Source organism: Nycticebus coucang, chromosome 9, assembly GCF_027406575.1.
Source record: "Nycticebus coucang isolate mNycCou1 chromosome 9, mNycCou1.pri, whole genome shotgun sequence".
NCBI lineage: Eukaryota > Metazoa > Chordata > Mammalia > Primates > Lorisidae > Nycticebus > Nycticebus coucang.
Window position 1 is genome coordinate 67,115,994 of NC_069788.1, and position 16,272 is coordinate 67,132,265.

A 16,272-nucleotide genomic window follows, 5' to 3' on the forward strand; every position below is an offset into this window, starting at 1 on the left:
AGAACTTCACAGGTGCTAATTCATTTATAGCTTATAAGAATTATAAAATAGTATTTATCTCACCACATTCTTATAATTTTATCAAAGATAAAATTGATTCCCATACAGTCAAGTAACTGACCCAAGATACCGCAACATAAATATGCTGTAATTAGATAAATAATAAAACTGCAAATACCTAGGCCACAAAACATGTCTGAACAAATTTTAAGAAATAGAAACTATATACCATGTATCTTTTCAGACCACAGTGGAACAAAATTAGAAATCAACCCCAGTGGAAACACTCATCTCTACACAAAGTCATGGAAACTAAACAACTTAGTGCTGAATGATAGTTGGGTCAAGGAGGAAATTAAGATGTAAATCAAAATAAATATAAAGGGGACACAAATTATCAAAAATCTGTTGTATACAGCTAAAACAGCCTGAGAGGAAAATTCATAGCCTTAAATGTACACATTCAAAAGAAAGGTCACAAATCAACAATCTAATGAAGCATCTGAAGAAACTAGAAAAGAAAGAATAAACCAACCCGAAACTCAGCAAAAGAAAAGCATAGCCAAGGTCACAGCAGAAGTACCTGAAATTGATAAGAAAAGAGTTATACAGAACATTAATAAACAAAAAGTTGATTCTTTGAAAAGATAAACAAAATTGACAGGCCTCTTATTAATTAACCAGAAGCAAAAAAAAAAAAAAAAGGACTGTAAGGAGCTCAATAAGAAATGATAAAGGAGAAATAACAATTGATATCATGGAAATACAAAATAAAACCTCCAATTGCTATAAAAAGCTACATGCACACAAACTTGAAAATGTGGAGGAAATGGACACATTCTTAGGAATTACAACCTCCATAGGTCCAATCAGGAAGAAATACAATTCCTGAATAAACCAGTATCAAGTAGCAAAGTTGAAGCAGCACTAAAAAAAAAAAAAATCTTCCAGCAAAAAAGCCCCAGACCAGATGGTTTCACACCCAAATTTTGCCAGACGTACAAAGAACTGATACCTAGCCTGCAGAAATTATTCCATAACATCAAGAAGGTAGAAATTTTCCTCAACTCATTTTGTGAAGACAATATATCCTTGATACCAAAGCCAAGAAAGGACACACACAAAAAAGAAAACTACAGACCAATATCCTTTATGAATATAGATGCAACAATTCTCAATAAACTCTTAATAAACCAAATTCAGTAACACATCAAAAGAATAATCCACAATGACCAAGTGGGCTTCATTTCAGAAATGCAAGAATGATTCAACACATGCAAACCTTTAAATGTATGATAATTCACCACATAAATAGAAGCAAAAATAAAGACTATATGATCATCTCAATAGACATAGGAAAAGCATTTGACAAAATTCAGCACCCTTTTATGATAAGAACACTTAACAAAATAGGCATAGATAGGACTCACCCTAAAATTATAAAAACTATAGATGACAAACCCACAGCCAACATCATACTGAATAGGGAAAAATTGAAAGCATTCCCTCTTAGAACTGGAATCAGACAAGGGTGCCCATTATCGTTGCTTCTATTTTATTTATTTATTATTATTATTAAATCATAGCTGTGTACATTAATGCAATCATGGGGCACCATACACTGGTTTTATATAACATTTGACATATTTTCATCACACTGGTCAACATAGCCTTCCTGGCATTACCATCGCTTCTATTCAATGTAGTGTTGGAAGTCCTAGCCAAAGCAACTAGATAAGAGAAGGAAATCAAGGATATCCAAATAGGGATGGTGAAGGTCAAAATATCACTCTTCACTGATGATATGATCTTATATCTAAAAAAATCCAAAGATTCTGCCAAGAGATTCCTGGAACTGATAAATAAATTCAGCAAAGTCTCAGATTACAAAATCAATGTACACATATTAGTAGCATTCATATGTGCTAACCACAGTCAAGCTGAGAATCAAATCAAATACTTAATACCTTTCACAATAGCAACAAAGAAAACAAGTACCCAGAAATATACTTAACTAAGGATGTGAAAGACCTCTTCAGGGAGAACTACGAAACAGTAAGGAGGGAGATTGCAGAGGGTATAAACAGAGGGAAAATCATATCTAGCTCATGAATTAGTAGAATCAACATTGGAGCTATCACTTTATCAGACGTTGAGCTATGCTACAAGGCTATAGGAACCAAAACAGTGTGGAATTAGCACCAAAAGAGAAACATACACCTATGAATCAGACCAGAGAACACAGACATAAAATCATCCTCATAGTGCCATCTGATCTTTGACAAAGCAGACAAAAAAATACTCTAGGGAAAAGAATCCCTGTCTAATAAATGGTGCTGGGAAAATTGGATAGCCACAGGATTCACACCTCTCACTCACAAAAATTAATTCATGATGGATAAAAGACTTAAACCTAAGTTATGAAACTATAAGAATTCTAGAAGAAAATGTGGAACAAAACTCATAGACATTAGCCTAGGGAAAGAATTCGTGAAGAAGATCCCAAAGGAAATCATAGCAACAACATCATTTAACAAATGGGACTTGATTAAATTAAAAAGCTGCTGTACAGCCAAAGAAACAATCAATTGAGTAAATAGACAATCTACAGAATAGGGAGAAAATATTTGCATACTACACATCCAATAAAGAGCTGATAACCAGAATCTAAAAAGAGCTCAAACAAATCGGCAAGAAGAAAAAAATTTTTAAACACCATAAAAAATGGGCAAAAGGCATGAGCAGAAGCTTTTCAAAAAAAGATAAACTAATGACCAATAAGCGTATGAAAAAATGCTCAACATCTCTAATCATCATGGAAATGCAAATCAAAACCACAATTATATAATCAAAAACTCCAGGGAGAATGGTGTTTACCAAAAAGTTCCAAAATAACTGATGCTGATATGGATGTGGAGAGAAAGGAACACTTATACACGGCTGGTGGGACTGCAAACTAGTACAACCTCTGTGGAAAACAGTATGGAGACACCTCAATGAACTAGAAGAGGACCTACCATTTGATCTAGAATCCCACTATTGGGTATTTATCCAAAATAAAACGTCATTTTATCAAAAAGACCCATGCACTAGAATGTTTATTGTCACACAGTTCCCAATTGCAAAAATGTGGAATCAACCCAAAGCCCATGAGGGGATAAATAAAATGTGGTTTATGTATATCGTGCAGTGATACTTAGCCATGAAAAAAAAAAAAAGGTCAACTAATACCTTTTGTAACAACCTGGAGACCATTCTTCTAAGCAAATTATTGCAAGAATGGAAAAACAAACACCACATGTACTCACTACCAAATTCAAACTAATTGATCAGCACTCCTGTGTACATATGGTAGTAAAATTCCATGAAAACCAAGCAGATGAGAGGAAGGAGCAGTCGATGGGTAACTTCACACCTAATGGGTACAATCTACACTATCTTGGTCATGGACAAACTTATAATTTTAACTCAAACCGGACAAAAGCAAGCCATGTAACCAAAACATTTGTATCCCCATAATATTCTGAAGCTTTTTTAAAAAGCTGCTAATGCAGACTTAAGAGTGGGAAAAAGCTAGATCTATCAATTATCAAAACACACTTGTTTGCTTAGCATCTGCTCAACATCACGTACTATATGAAAACAATCCCTAACATTAGAATTGTACTTTAGTATGTGACCTGTCCCTTCCAGAAGAGTAACTAAGGCCTTAGACCACTACTTTTCAGATTTTAGTAAGAACAGGCAGGAATCAACTGGGGGATCTTGTTCAAATGTAGATTATGACTCAATAGATCTGGAAGAAGCTTGAGATTCTCCATTTGTAGCAACCTGGCAGGAGATGCTGTCACTACTGGTCCAAGCTTCTTGCCACTTTGAGTAGTAAGGATTTAGACAAATTAGTAGCTACATCTGATTTGTGTAAGTATAGACCAATCTTTAACTGACAAGAAGAGAATCCGCTCCAAATGAGTGAAGTGTGGGGCAGTAATGAGAGAGAAGCTCTCTCTGCCCATTTTGACCATAAACCAAGGAGGAAGTCAAGATTGCCTTGAAAACCTCCTTTCCAGTGTATGAATGTTGCCAAGTTTTATGCCATTTATAGTCTCCTAACAAAGTTAGTCAGAGATGAAATTGGCTTAAGCCCCAGGCCTTTAACTTATCTATTGTTCCCACTGGGCCAGCAGCTAGCTCTTAAAATACCTCTTCAGTTTATCTTTAACCCAGAGGCATGGGTCTCTTCCTGGTCTTTGGCTGGGTCCCTGCTTCCTCAGCTTAAACAGAAGTCTACCCTGTAAGAGTCCCCTGCTGTGGTCATTTTCCCTGCTTGTTGCTAAAGACATTTCAGGGAGACAAAAGCGGGGAGCCTGCTTACCCGCTCTAGCCCCCACACAGAGGGCATTTTTGCTTTGAGATTCTGCTGATAGCCTCCACAGGTGACATTTCCCGGTTTCCCTATTTGGTTCCTACTTGACAGGCAAGGCAGGGTTAGGAGGTTAAGGGAGCCTTCCCTTCAAAGAATTTTGCAAAGATTAACTGATCCAGACAAGAGCCTCTGGCAGAGAAGGGAAAGATGAGGTCTACAGTTACAGGGAAGCTACCTGAGGCAGTAAAGGGCTTAGTATTCCTACAGAGAGGAGGAAGTTTCAACACACATGGGACAGCATCTCAGAATTGTGATGCACACGCAAGAGGATGTGGATGGAAAGTATATATAAAAGTCTATTTTATTTATTACCTATAGTATATATATTTTATGTAGCATATACAGTAGTATTTGTATGTATACATACACATAACAGTATATATATGTTTACTATTATGGGCTGTTAGTATTCCCCCAAAGTTCATATGCTGAAGTCCTACAGAATGTGACTGTATTTGGAGATAGGACCTTTAAAGAGGTATTTGGGGTAAAATATGGTCATTGGGGTGGGCCCTAATCCACTGTGCCTGGTATCCTTATCAGTAGAGGAGATTAGGATACACACAGAGAAAGAGAAAACTAGAGAGGACACAGGGAAAGGTGGCCGTCTGTAAACCTGAGAGCCTCAGGAGAAACCAACCCTGCCAAAGCCTTGATTTTGGACTGCCAGCCTCCAGAACTGTCTGAAAATAAATGTCTGTTGTCTAAGCCCCCTCACCCTGTATGTGGTAGTATGTTACGCCCCAGTAGACACACACGCATGGTAGCCATTAAGTCTGGTAACACAAACAAACACGTTTTAAAAGATTTATTATTTTTGTATTACAAAGAATGATAAAACAATATTATCTACAAGTCAAGATTTTATGGCCACCTATATAGGTATAAACATGCACAAACACCTTGGCCTTCTCCCTGCACCAGGAGAAAGGAGTGTAAGGTAAACAGCAGTCAACTGATAAGGCCCGGGAAGGGCTTAAGAATGCTGCCACGCAGTTCTCTGCCAGACGAGGGGGTGAGGCTTCTTCTCCTCAGAGGACAGCTTCTCCACAGTTCTTTCTCCTTCGGTGCCATTTGATTCTCTTTGACTTTGTTCCATCAAGTGGCCCCACACAGACCACCGCCCCCACCCCACCGACACCCTTCACTGGCTTTGGACGTCTCTGTGCTCTGTGAGTGTCCTTCCCAGACATTCTCCAGTAAGTCTGGGCTGGGAGGGCAGTTGGGGGAGGGTTACGCCTGACTCTGGATGGTTAATGATTACCAAGAATCTGGAAATCCTTCCACCATCATTGTACACAGAAACTGAAGCTTAAAGTTGAAAACAAAGCCTTGGGGTGGAGAGAAAGTGTGACTGAGAGGTGAGGAACCCAGCTTGCCCAGTTAGGTTCTGGAGAAGCTGTGGCTTTGGGGGAAAAGAAAAAGTTCCTATTTTCTACCAAAGTAGTAATTGTAAAAAATAGCAGTGTCACCATTTCGTTAAATGAGGAAGTCCAAAAATAAGGATTTCAGGCTGAGCTAACCATAGACTTACCATGACATCAGGCCACTGAAAGGAAAAGAAGGGGAAGTCTCGAAGTTAAAAGGACCTGTTATATGCCAGGAGCTTTCTAAAGCTTAGTGCGTGTAATGTTCACCATAATCACATAGACTTTTTTATCCTTCTTTTATTTTGTCCAGGAAAAGCTGAGAAATTAGGTACAAACATTACTGGTTGAATGACCCACAGACATTCCCTATTTTTTCTCAGCCTTCTTTGCAGCTAGAAATACACTGACGACCTGACAAATTTCAGCTAATGGCATGCACTTATTTGAAAAAGAATCCCAAATTTTCCATTTTCTCCTCTTTCTTTCCCACTTGGTATCAATTGGTCAGTCTTTAGATTCTTCTAGCTTTACTGCCACTGTCCTAATCCAAGTCACCAGCGTCTCTGGCTTGGAAGCCTCCTAATCCATGTCCACGCTTTCATTCTCCCACCTGTTCCAGGGTGGTCCCAGCACAGCACCCACACTGAGTCTGTTAAATGTAAATCAGACTGTGTCCCTGTCTGCTCACAACTGTCCGGTGGTTATCTGTCTCATTCAGAGGAGAATCCAGAGTCATCCAGAAGCCCAGAGGCTCTACTGCACCTGGCCCCTGACCCCCAGCCACCCTCAACCTGTCTTATCTCACCCTTACCCTGGCCTACTCTGCCCCAGCCACTCTCATCTGATAAACCACCCTCCCAGAAAAATATTTGCTTAATTTATTTCCATGATTTACTCTTAATACCTTCTTGTCTTTAGTCAAATATTACCCTCAGTGACAGCGTTTCTGACCCACCCCATTTAAAATGCGACCTCTCCTCGCTGCCACCATCTGGAAAGCCTAACCTCTTCCTGGCTTTGTTTTTTCTATAGCATCTGCCATCAATTAATACTACGTATTTCACTTGCTTATCTTGTTTATACTGTTCTTCTCCCATCCACTACAATACTTGCATTTGGACAAAGGTTTTCTTCTGTTTTGTCAGTTGGAGGAGCACCTAGAACATTATCTGGCCTGTAATAGCTTCTCAATAAATATTTGATTAATTAATTAGCTTGTTTATACTAGGAAATTTTGGAGAAATAATTTGGCTTCTTAAATAAGGGACAGCTATCAGAGAAGTCATTACTTCATTACTGTTTTTGAAAGTGCTGAGAATAAGTGAGCAAAAGGATCAAAGACTTCTGACAGGTAAATCCACTGAAATATCCCCTACACTTTCATACTCTAAGTTCGCATTGTGTAAGGAAAATATTGCCTTATTCACTTAAACCAGGTGTCAGCAAACTACACCCCACAGGCAAACTCTGGCCTCTTGCCTGTTTTTGTAAAGAAAGTTTTATTGGAATACAGTCAGGCCTACTCATTTATACAGGCCTATAGCAGCTTTTGTGCTATGACAGAGTCCTGTGAGCCACAAAGACTAACAGACTTACTCTGTGCCTTCAGATAAAAAGTCTGTCAGTCTCAATTGAGGTGTCAACTTTAAATTTTCTGTTGTTGTGAGCCAAAGCATTGTGCTGGTTGGGTGCTGCTTCAGTGTCCTGAGGCAGGGCATGTAACGAAGGCCCCTGTGACTACCCTCTACATGCACAGCCTCATTCTCAGAAGCCACACTTCTTGGAAACTGTTTCTGCCCAGTGGCTGAGTACAGCCATTCCTGTGAGACACAGGGCTTCTCAATAAGTAACTTTAGCTGGAGGGCTCCCATCAACGTGGTCAAAACTTTCCTGCAACTGCTTTGCAATCTGCGTGCCTCTGTCCAACCCTTCTTCCTTCCCTCTCCCCTTCATAGGGATCAGACGTACGTCATGGTCTAGGGTCTCATCCCACCTACTCTTTCTCCTTCTGCCTTTATCCGTCTCAGGTATTTCCTCCAGTAAATCCCTGTTAATGTTTTTTTATGGCTTCTGCTTCTTAAAGAACCCTGACTTGCACAATCATTTTTGACTAAAAATGATTACCCTACAGTCACAGAGCTGGTAGGAGATGATCCTTAGATTCAACATAACATCTCACTGACACAAAACTGTCATGCTTTCCCTGCACTGCCCAAATATTACTCTTCCCTTAGATACTTGTTTTGCTTTTTCATTTATATTCATTTATTCAGTAAGGAGCCCACAAGAACCTTCATGCTGATAGGCTACATTTTATTCACATGTATACACCAACATCTAACAAAGCTTATCAAACATTTACAAATACTGATCAGATGAAGGAATAAGTGGGTGAACAAACATTTATTAAATATCTAAAGTGTGTACATTTTCTTTATGGCTTTACTATGTTGTTTATTTGTTTATTTATTTACTTACCTATTTCTTTTTGAGACAGTTGGCCTGGATAGAGGGCTGTGGTGTCAGCCTAGCTCACAGCAACCTCAAACTCCTAGGCTCCAGTGATCCTCCTCCTTCAGTCTCCCAAGTAGCTGGGGCTATAGGGACCCACCACAACACCCAGCTAATTTTTCTATTTTTAGGAAAACTGAGGTCTCACTCTCCCTCAGGCTGGTCTCTGACTCCTGAGCTGAAGCAGCCCGTCTGCCTTGGCCTCCCAGAGTGATAGGATTGCAGGCAGCAGCCACGGCCCCTGACCAAAGCTTTACTGTTTACAATCCAGTTGAGGAGATATTATACAAATGACAATGTCCATGAACAACTCAGTTGTTTTGTCTAAAATATTCTAATAGGCAAGAGCCTGGAGACAGTAAGATCAGCAAAGAGGTTGCGACAATACTACTGTATGATGTGACATGCAAGGTCTGAACTGGGTCACGCAGTGAACGATGAAATAAAAGGAAAATGAGAGCGAGGTTTTTAATCAACAAGCCATGAATTTGTCACAGAAGTCAAGCAAAAGAAAGGAGCAGATGATGCAAGGTTTTGAGCGCAAGTACCTGAAAAAAGGTACTACATTTAGCCAAGATTACGATTTTCAGAAAAGGAGCTGATAGGAAGCAGAGGATCATTCAAGTGAGATCTTGTAAAATATAATTAAAGAAGTAGTAGGCAGGTCCGATAGGCCCAGAAACAGTCTCAACAGTCATTCTACTAAGGGAGGATAGTTGAAATCATCAGTGTGAATGAGTTCTGGGAGGGAGAGTATGGAAAAGACAAAAGTAAAATCACAAGTGATCCCGGCATTTAGGAGTCAGTAGGAGAAAGAAATGACAATCAGGGCGGCGCCTGTGGCTCAGAGGAGTAGAGTATCAGCCCCATATACCTGAGGTGGTGGGTTCAAACCCAGCCCCGGCACAAAAAAAAAAGAAAATGAAATGACAATCAGGAAAATGTAAAAGTAGTCAAGGGAAGGATGAGAACTAGAATAGTGATGTGACCTGGAGAACAAGAGAAGAGAGAATGTTAAAAAAAAAAAGTTGTTCCTGATAGCAAATGATGCGGAGAACGTGAAGAGTTTGGACAATGTAGTTGAGAAATTTGGGCACAAATGAGAAATTAAATAAATGAGAGCTTGAAGGGTCGGCATGACTGACCATCAGCTTGTTGGCCTGGTTCTGTCTGTGTTTGTTTTCTTTTTCTTTTTTTTTTTTTTTTTCAGAGTCCCAGGTTCAGCTTTATTACCTAATGTAAGTCTAACCTCTGGAACACTAAAATTGACTGTTCCGAAGTTTAATTAAAAACACAATTTACAAATATTTAATATCTTCTGAAAAGCATTTCCAAGAATGAAAAAAATATGTACATAATATATAATTAAATCCAGCTGGCTTCACATCCCATCAGGGCCACCCTCAGCAATATCAGCCTTTTTAGGTTCTTCAAAATCTTCTGTTAAATCTACAAAGTTGTTTTCTACCACGGGGGAAGGAATGGAAATCCCCATTGCTTTCCGAACTCCATACATGCTTACGATGTCACCTGGAGTTACTTGCTGTGCAAGTTCTTTAAGATTATTGGTCACTTGTTCAGCGAGATGCATTTCTCTATACGAGGGACCCAAGAGACAGATCATATTGGGAGGGGGTCTGGTGCTCAAACGCTCATTCTGGGCTTCCTGGAGCTCCCTGAGCAATTTGGTGGTCTCATCAAGTTTCTTCTGGAACACTTCAGCTTCTTCGGAGTCAAAGACTTCGACTGGCGCTCCAAAGCTTGTCACTGCTTTGAGTGCCGTGAGCCTGTCCTGAGTACTGGAGTCCAGACGTCCTGCTGACTCTATTTCTATAATCTCCATTTCCTTTGCTGGGTTAAGTGTCCTAGCATGACCTTCATCTTCAGGAATTGACGTCTCCAACTCTTGCAGTGTTCTAGAATGCCCGCCTTTTGTTAAGACATCCAGCAAACTATCTGCCATGACATACTGATAATCTTGGCACGTGGCCAAAAACTCATGGATGCTGAAATCACTTTGAAGATCAGAGTCTTCCCCATAAGTTGAATAGATTAAATCAGAATCATCCTTGCTGATATTTGCAAATGTAGAGTCATAATGTGGTGCGTACGAACTGTAGGGTCCGTAATTCAAGTATAACACTGGAGTTACTTTGTTCCTTTTATCCTCTTTGAAGCCCTGCAAAGTGTTCACTCCAGACTGAAGTCTTCCCGTTGTCATTCCCAGTCTCACAGGGCAGTATCCTGGTTCTCCCACTGTGGGGTCCACAGGGTGGAGAAGTCCCAACGTTGTTGTTCCATCTGGTTTCCTTCTCTCAAATTCACACTGACTGTTGACAAGCCGCCGGGTCAGTTTCCCTCCAGACTCCTTCACCATGCGGTCAATCTGCTCCTGCTCTCTTTCTAAATTACTGCTTTTAAACTTATCTTCAAACATATCTTTGTCTTTCTTTTTATTTTCCTTATTGGGACTTTTGAAAGCTTGTGCTTCGGCATCTCCAGAGTCTTCCCTATTTCTCGGCCAGCAGCCACCATCCTCCCCACTCTGTGAGGTATCTGATCGGTCTTTTTGCTTTCGAGTTTTTTGCAAATCTGCCATGAAGTCTATGCTCTGTTTCAGGCTTTGAATTCTTTCCTGGCTAAGAATTTTCATCCCTGAGTGCAAGAGCTTCTTGGCGGCTTTATAATAAATGGTCTCTGGTTTGTTGTAAATCATTGCATTAGTACACATTAGCTTGAAGTTATCCTTTAGTTCCTCTATGGACTGGTAGTCATTGTTCTTGATCTTTTCTTTCATCGTACTAAAATCCATTGGATGTTTAATGATCATGGAGTAGCCAGGAGCAATAAAATCAGTCACAGGAAATGAAAAGAAAGCACTTGGGTCTTTTCTCTGCAATTGTCTCATCAATTGATTCAAAGCTTCTTGAAGGGGTGTCTGTTCTACTTCTTCTTGTTTGGCTAAAGAGCTTGTGAGAGCTTTCTCAGGAGGCAAATCCAATCTCACAGGGACGTGACACTGGAGGTCATTTTCTGCCTCATTCTCCATGCGATCTCGATCTCGCTTCTTTTTATCCTCCTTTATTCTTCTTCGTTTTCTGCCCTTTTCTTCCCCCGGAACCTGTTTCTCTCCTTTCTTTCTCTTTTTCCGCTTTCTATCCTTGTGTTTGTCATGATCATTTTTGTCTTCGAAGAGGCTGGAGTCGTGCCCCGAGCTGCCGGTGGAGAGCTCGGTGACTTCATTCCCTCCCACTTTCAGGACCAGCTTCAAGGGCTTTTCCACATATTCGTCATAGAGGTGTTTGTCCGACTTGTGCTTCTTGTGCTTCTTGCCCATGTCCGACCGGGCCCCGGTGCCCGCCCCCCGCGCCAGGCCCAGGCCGAGCGGCGCCGCTTCCGGTCCGGGCCAGGCGAGCGGAGGGCGGGAGCGGGGTGCTCACGTTTTTGGCAGAGATTAAAGCCTCAGTGAAAGTAAGAAATTAAAGAGGATAAATAAAGGAGATGAGGGAGATAAAGAGGTTGTAAAGGAGATAGGACGGGAGAGGACAGAGAATAAAAATGAGTCTACTTGGGAAAAGAAAATGAAACAACTATTCCTTGTAAGTCAGAAAACAAGGATGGAAGCATCTAAAGAAATGTTCTCCACATTATCCATTCGCCACATGAGATCAGAGCTAGAGTTAGAGTTATTCAGCCCCAGAGCTATGTTATCATTTAATTTCCACATTGGCCAATCTTAAAATAAGGTTAGATCTAGTCTAAACCCCTCTCTCGTCTATAAGCTCTTATTCAACTGTATTGACACAAAGCCTTATAGATGGATCTTCCTTTTGTATGTGGACATACCATGTGAATGTGTTAAAAATGTAACAATCGTTGAACTAAGATTTATATAACTAATTAAAAGCAAATGCAGTCACCCAGATAAATGCAGAAATTGCACTGATTACCTCAAAGGAAGGAAATTATAAAAAGTCTTAGGCAAGTACGCTGCTACCTTCAGTCTGTCTGGAGGATGGATTGCTGAGAAAGTCATTCACATTGGCCTTTTTTTTTTTTGAGACAGAGTCTCAGTATATCACCCTCGGTAGAGTGCCGTGATGTCACAGCTCACAGCAACCTCAAACTCTTGGGCTTAAGCGATTCTCTTGCTTCAGCCTCCTAAGTAGCTGCGACTATAGACACCCGCCACAAAGCCTGGCTATAATTGTTGTTGTCATTGTTGTTTGGTAGGCCCGGGTTAGGTTCAAACCTGCCAGCCCTGGTGCACGTGGCCAGCGCTCTAGCTACTGAGCTACAAGCAGCGCTGAGCTCACATTGCCTTCTAAATGGTGATCTCATTAATGAATTTCCTGTGGACACAAGTGGAGCCATTAAAAACAGACATTTTATTCAATGTCTAAATAGTTTCATGTAGATTTCAAGATACCGTTATAGAGGGTCTGGAAGGCATGTTAGTTGGGCAGCTTATGTATTGCTGCCTGTCTTAAATCAGCTTACAAAAAATTCATTAGTGTCCCTTCTCAAATATTTGTTTCAAGATATATCAGTTTCTTCATTTGTCTTTTTCAAAGTTTTCCTTCATTCTTTTTGGTGTTTGTTAGTAATATATTTTAATATGGAAGTGTGCCAGAGTGATGCCGTGAAGTCTTTTAAGTCCCAAGTATTAACCCAAGTGACAGATTTTATCAATGAGAGGATGGGGATGGGCTGGGGAGAAGGGGAATGAGAAATAAGGCCTGGGAGGGTCATTGGCAATGTTATTTACATTAAGAAAAGAGTAAAGTCCACCCTCATGGATTCTTTCTGATGTTTCCAGTCAGTGGGGTTGCCCTAATGAGTTCAAGTTTAGATTAAAGCAATAGCTGCCATTTCTGTTTCAAATACTGATGTCTCCATTTAAGGGAGGTGAAGCGGAACAAACTAGAGGTTAGGAATCAAAACACTTGGATTTGATTTCAGGCTCTGCCCGCTCACTCCTTCATAACCTAGGGGCTAGTGGTTCCTCCAGGCGGCTGTAGACAGGACATGCTCTCTGGGCACTGAGATGAGTGCCCAGAAGCACTGCCTTGGGCAAGTGACTTGAGCTTGTGACATTCCATTTCCTTAACTCTACATAGTGGGAATGAGACTGGCTAGGGATTCTGATTTCTCACTTGCACATTACAAATACCTGGGGTACTTTTTTGAAAATACTGATGCAGGGCCCCATCCCAGACCTACTGAATCAGGATCTCCGAGGAGGGTGGGGGGACATCCGTACATTGGTGTTTCTTTCAAAATGTACCAGGTGGTTTGAAGGGCAACCAGAGTTCATCGATCTTCAGGCTTTGAACCAATCCTTCAGCATTCTAAAAATCACTCACGCCAAGGCTCACATGCCCGGGAGGAAGCCAAAATCCACTCAGACAACTCTGTGCACATTTCAGGACCACACACACACACACACAAAAAAATCTCCAACCTGAGTCCTAGGGCTCTGTGCATGGTTGATTCTTGGGAATTTCTTGGTAATAAAAAAGCCACACCAAAAGCCAAGTTTATAGGTTTTGTTCTCTTCTACCTATTTTTCTTTTTTTATTAAAAACTTATTTATTGAGGTATAACATTGGTAGAGCTTAATACTTTTTGTTTGTTTGTTCATTTATTTTTTGCAGTTTTTGGCCGGGGCTGGGTTTGAACCCACCACCTCCGATATATGGGGCCAGCGCCCTACTCCTTTGAGCCACAGACGCCACCCTTTCTTTATTTATTTTGGAGATGGAGTCCCTCTGTTTTGCCCAGGCTGGTCTCCAGTTCCCAGCCCAAGTGATCCTTCCAGATAGCTGGGACTACAAGTGTGTGCCATTGCATCTGGCTTGAATTTTTGCATATATACACAACAGTATAGCCATAACCTAGATCAAGATATTGGACATTTCCACCCCGTAGAAGGCTGGTTCTACTATTTTGAGAGAATATAGAAGGTCAACGGAATCTGGCAGATGGCCTGTCTGTAATGTTTGACATGTTATTTTCTAATTTTGTTGTATCCCATCCCTGTTCAAAATAACTAATTGAATGTGATTTTCCCATTTCTCTTGCCAGTAGGTATCAAGAAGAAATTTTGGAGGCTGCTACTTGCAAAGCTATCATACATGCTTCCTGTTACTTTGGAAAACATGAGCCTAATTTTCCCTTTATGTCACAAGGATATTAGTTCTATAATCCCACTCCACACTGGTTCTTCAGGGCAGGAACTGCATCTGTCTTTCTCACTTATGTATGTATTTGCAGCCCTCTTGTGCCTTTGAACTTCAGTTGAATGAATACTGAATAGAAGCATAATAGTGAGGGGGTATAAAAAAAAATAGAAGACATAGTCTCCGAATTAAAGAAGTTTTCTGCCATGTAAAAAGAGAGGAATCTGGTTGAGGTACTTTCCAAATGCACTAGAAGTACTTGGTGAGCAATTATAGAACAAATCATCATCAGGTACAAAATTACTTAATATTGACTCAAATTGCAATAGATGAAAAACTTACAGGTGTCAAGGGAAGCAGATGGAGAGGTAATCAGAGCGGGAGCCTAATTAAAGAGAGTGAAGAGATGCAAAGAAAGAAGGAGAGAACAGTCCAGATTGCTGAAAAGATTCAAGCAAAAATTTAAGGACAAACCTCTTAGTGACCCTTGTTAAGTGCAAGCAGATAGAACTGGAGATGGGGAGAAATAAGAGGAAAGAGAAAAGGAAAAAGAAAGCCAGGTGATGGAGACCCTAAATAATCGCTGACTGTTTAATTGAATCATGGGTTGTACCAATGGCATTTGCAGGAGCTTGTGCTGGCAGCTACGCAGAGGGAAGACAGAAAAGCTGGTGCAGGTAAATGATGAAGAGCTGCTTCCTCAATCCAGATATGAACTTGATCTGGGATGGTTGGTTGTAATGACCATGAACCAGAGAAAGTAAAGAAGGGCAAGGTGTTCAGAATCACACTGAAGATGCTGGTATTAGTCACTGAAATGCGAGATTTGGGACTGAGTGACCACCTGAGGGGGAAACCGATGGTGATAATTGACTATTTTGTTTGGTGTGGGCATGTTAAGTGTCTGGGACTTGAGTAACACCAAATGAATAGCCAGAATGACTGACTGGACCACAGCAAGTGAAAAAGGCAGACAATTTACTTCTTGCCTGCCCTGGGATATTCTGAATCAGTAAGGCAGACATCGAGACTATTTCAACCCCACTTGTCAGGTTCCAAGCATACTCAATGTGTTTATGTCTTCCAGGACATGTATGAAAAGGGCGGTTGAGATGCATGTGGAGAAATGGGTAGGGCTACCACTTCCGGCCAGGCAGAAGACGTGGAGGGTTGGCCAAGACCTTGTCTGAGCCTTTGACCATCCTTAACTTGTGAATAAAGGAAAACATGAGAACCTCTGACAAGTGCACATCAGACTTGAATAGCCCAGTTAGGTGGCAGTTGATCATGTCTATTTTTAAAAGGTGCCAGATGATTAATAACTGTTTATATATCTTATTTGTAGATGTGTCAGCAAAGATAAACACAACCAGAATGTATCCTTCGGGGGGGTGGGGGGGAACTGATCACAGGGTAGAATTTATAAAAATCCTCACATCTTCTGAACAGCATTTATTTTATAATTGTCCAGGTGCATAACTGATGATCTCTCTTCCCTGAATTATCCAATACCAAACATCACTAGAGGCAGAACAGCAGGACAGAGGGGCTGGCACAAGAATGTGCGCCCATTCTGAGACAGAGTGGGAGAAAAAGCACTGCCTCTTAGGTATCTAAGCAGTGGACCATGCATGTGAAAATAATTTAGCCTGGCCAGGCCTCACCAGGCTCCCGAGGGAACGCAGTGTTCTCACAGCAGCACAGGGGGAAACACAGGAGCGGCATGGCCTTTCTGCTGGGAACGCCTCCAGTGAATTGTTCAGGTAATTTATGTTGCTGAAGT

The 16,272-nt window shown here is 40.9% G+C and overlaps 1 protein-coding gene across 1 annotated transcript; it reads right to left on the minus strand.

The window, feature by feature from the left end:
* Positions 1 to 9,576: 9,576 nt before the first annotated feature.
* LOC128594504 (bromodomain-containing protein 7) lies at positions 9,577 to 11,748 on the minus strand. Its single transcript, XM_053603364.1, has one exon. It carries the CDS (start codon positions 11,642 to 11,644, stop codon positions 9,689 to 9,691), a length of 1,956 nt encoding a protein of 651 aa, XP_053459339.1. The 5' UTR covers positions 11,645 to 11,748; the 3' UTR covers positions 9,577 to 9,688.
* Between the last annotated feature and the right edge of the window lie 4,524 nt (positions 11,749 to 16,272).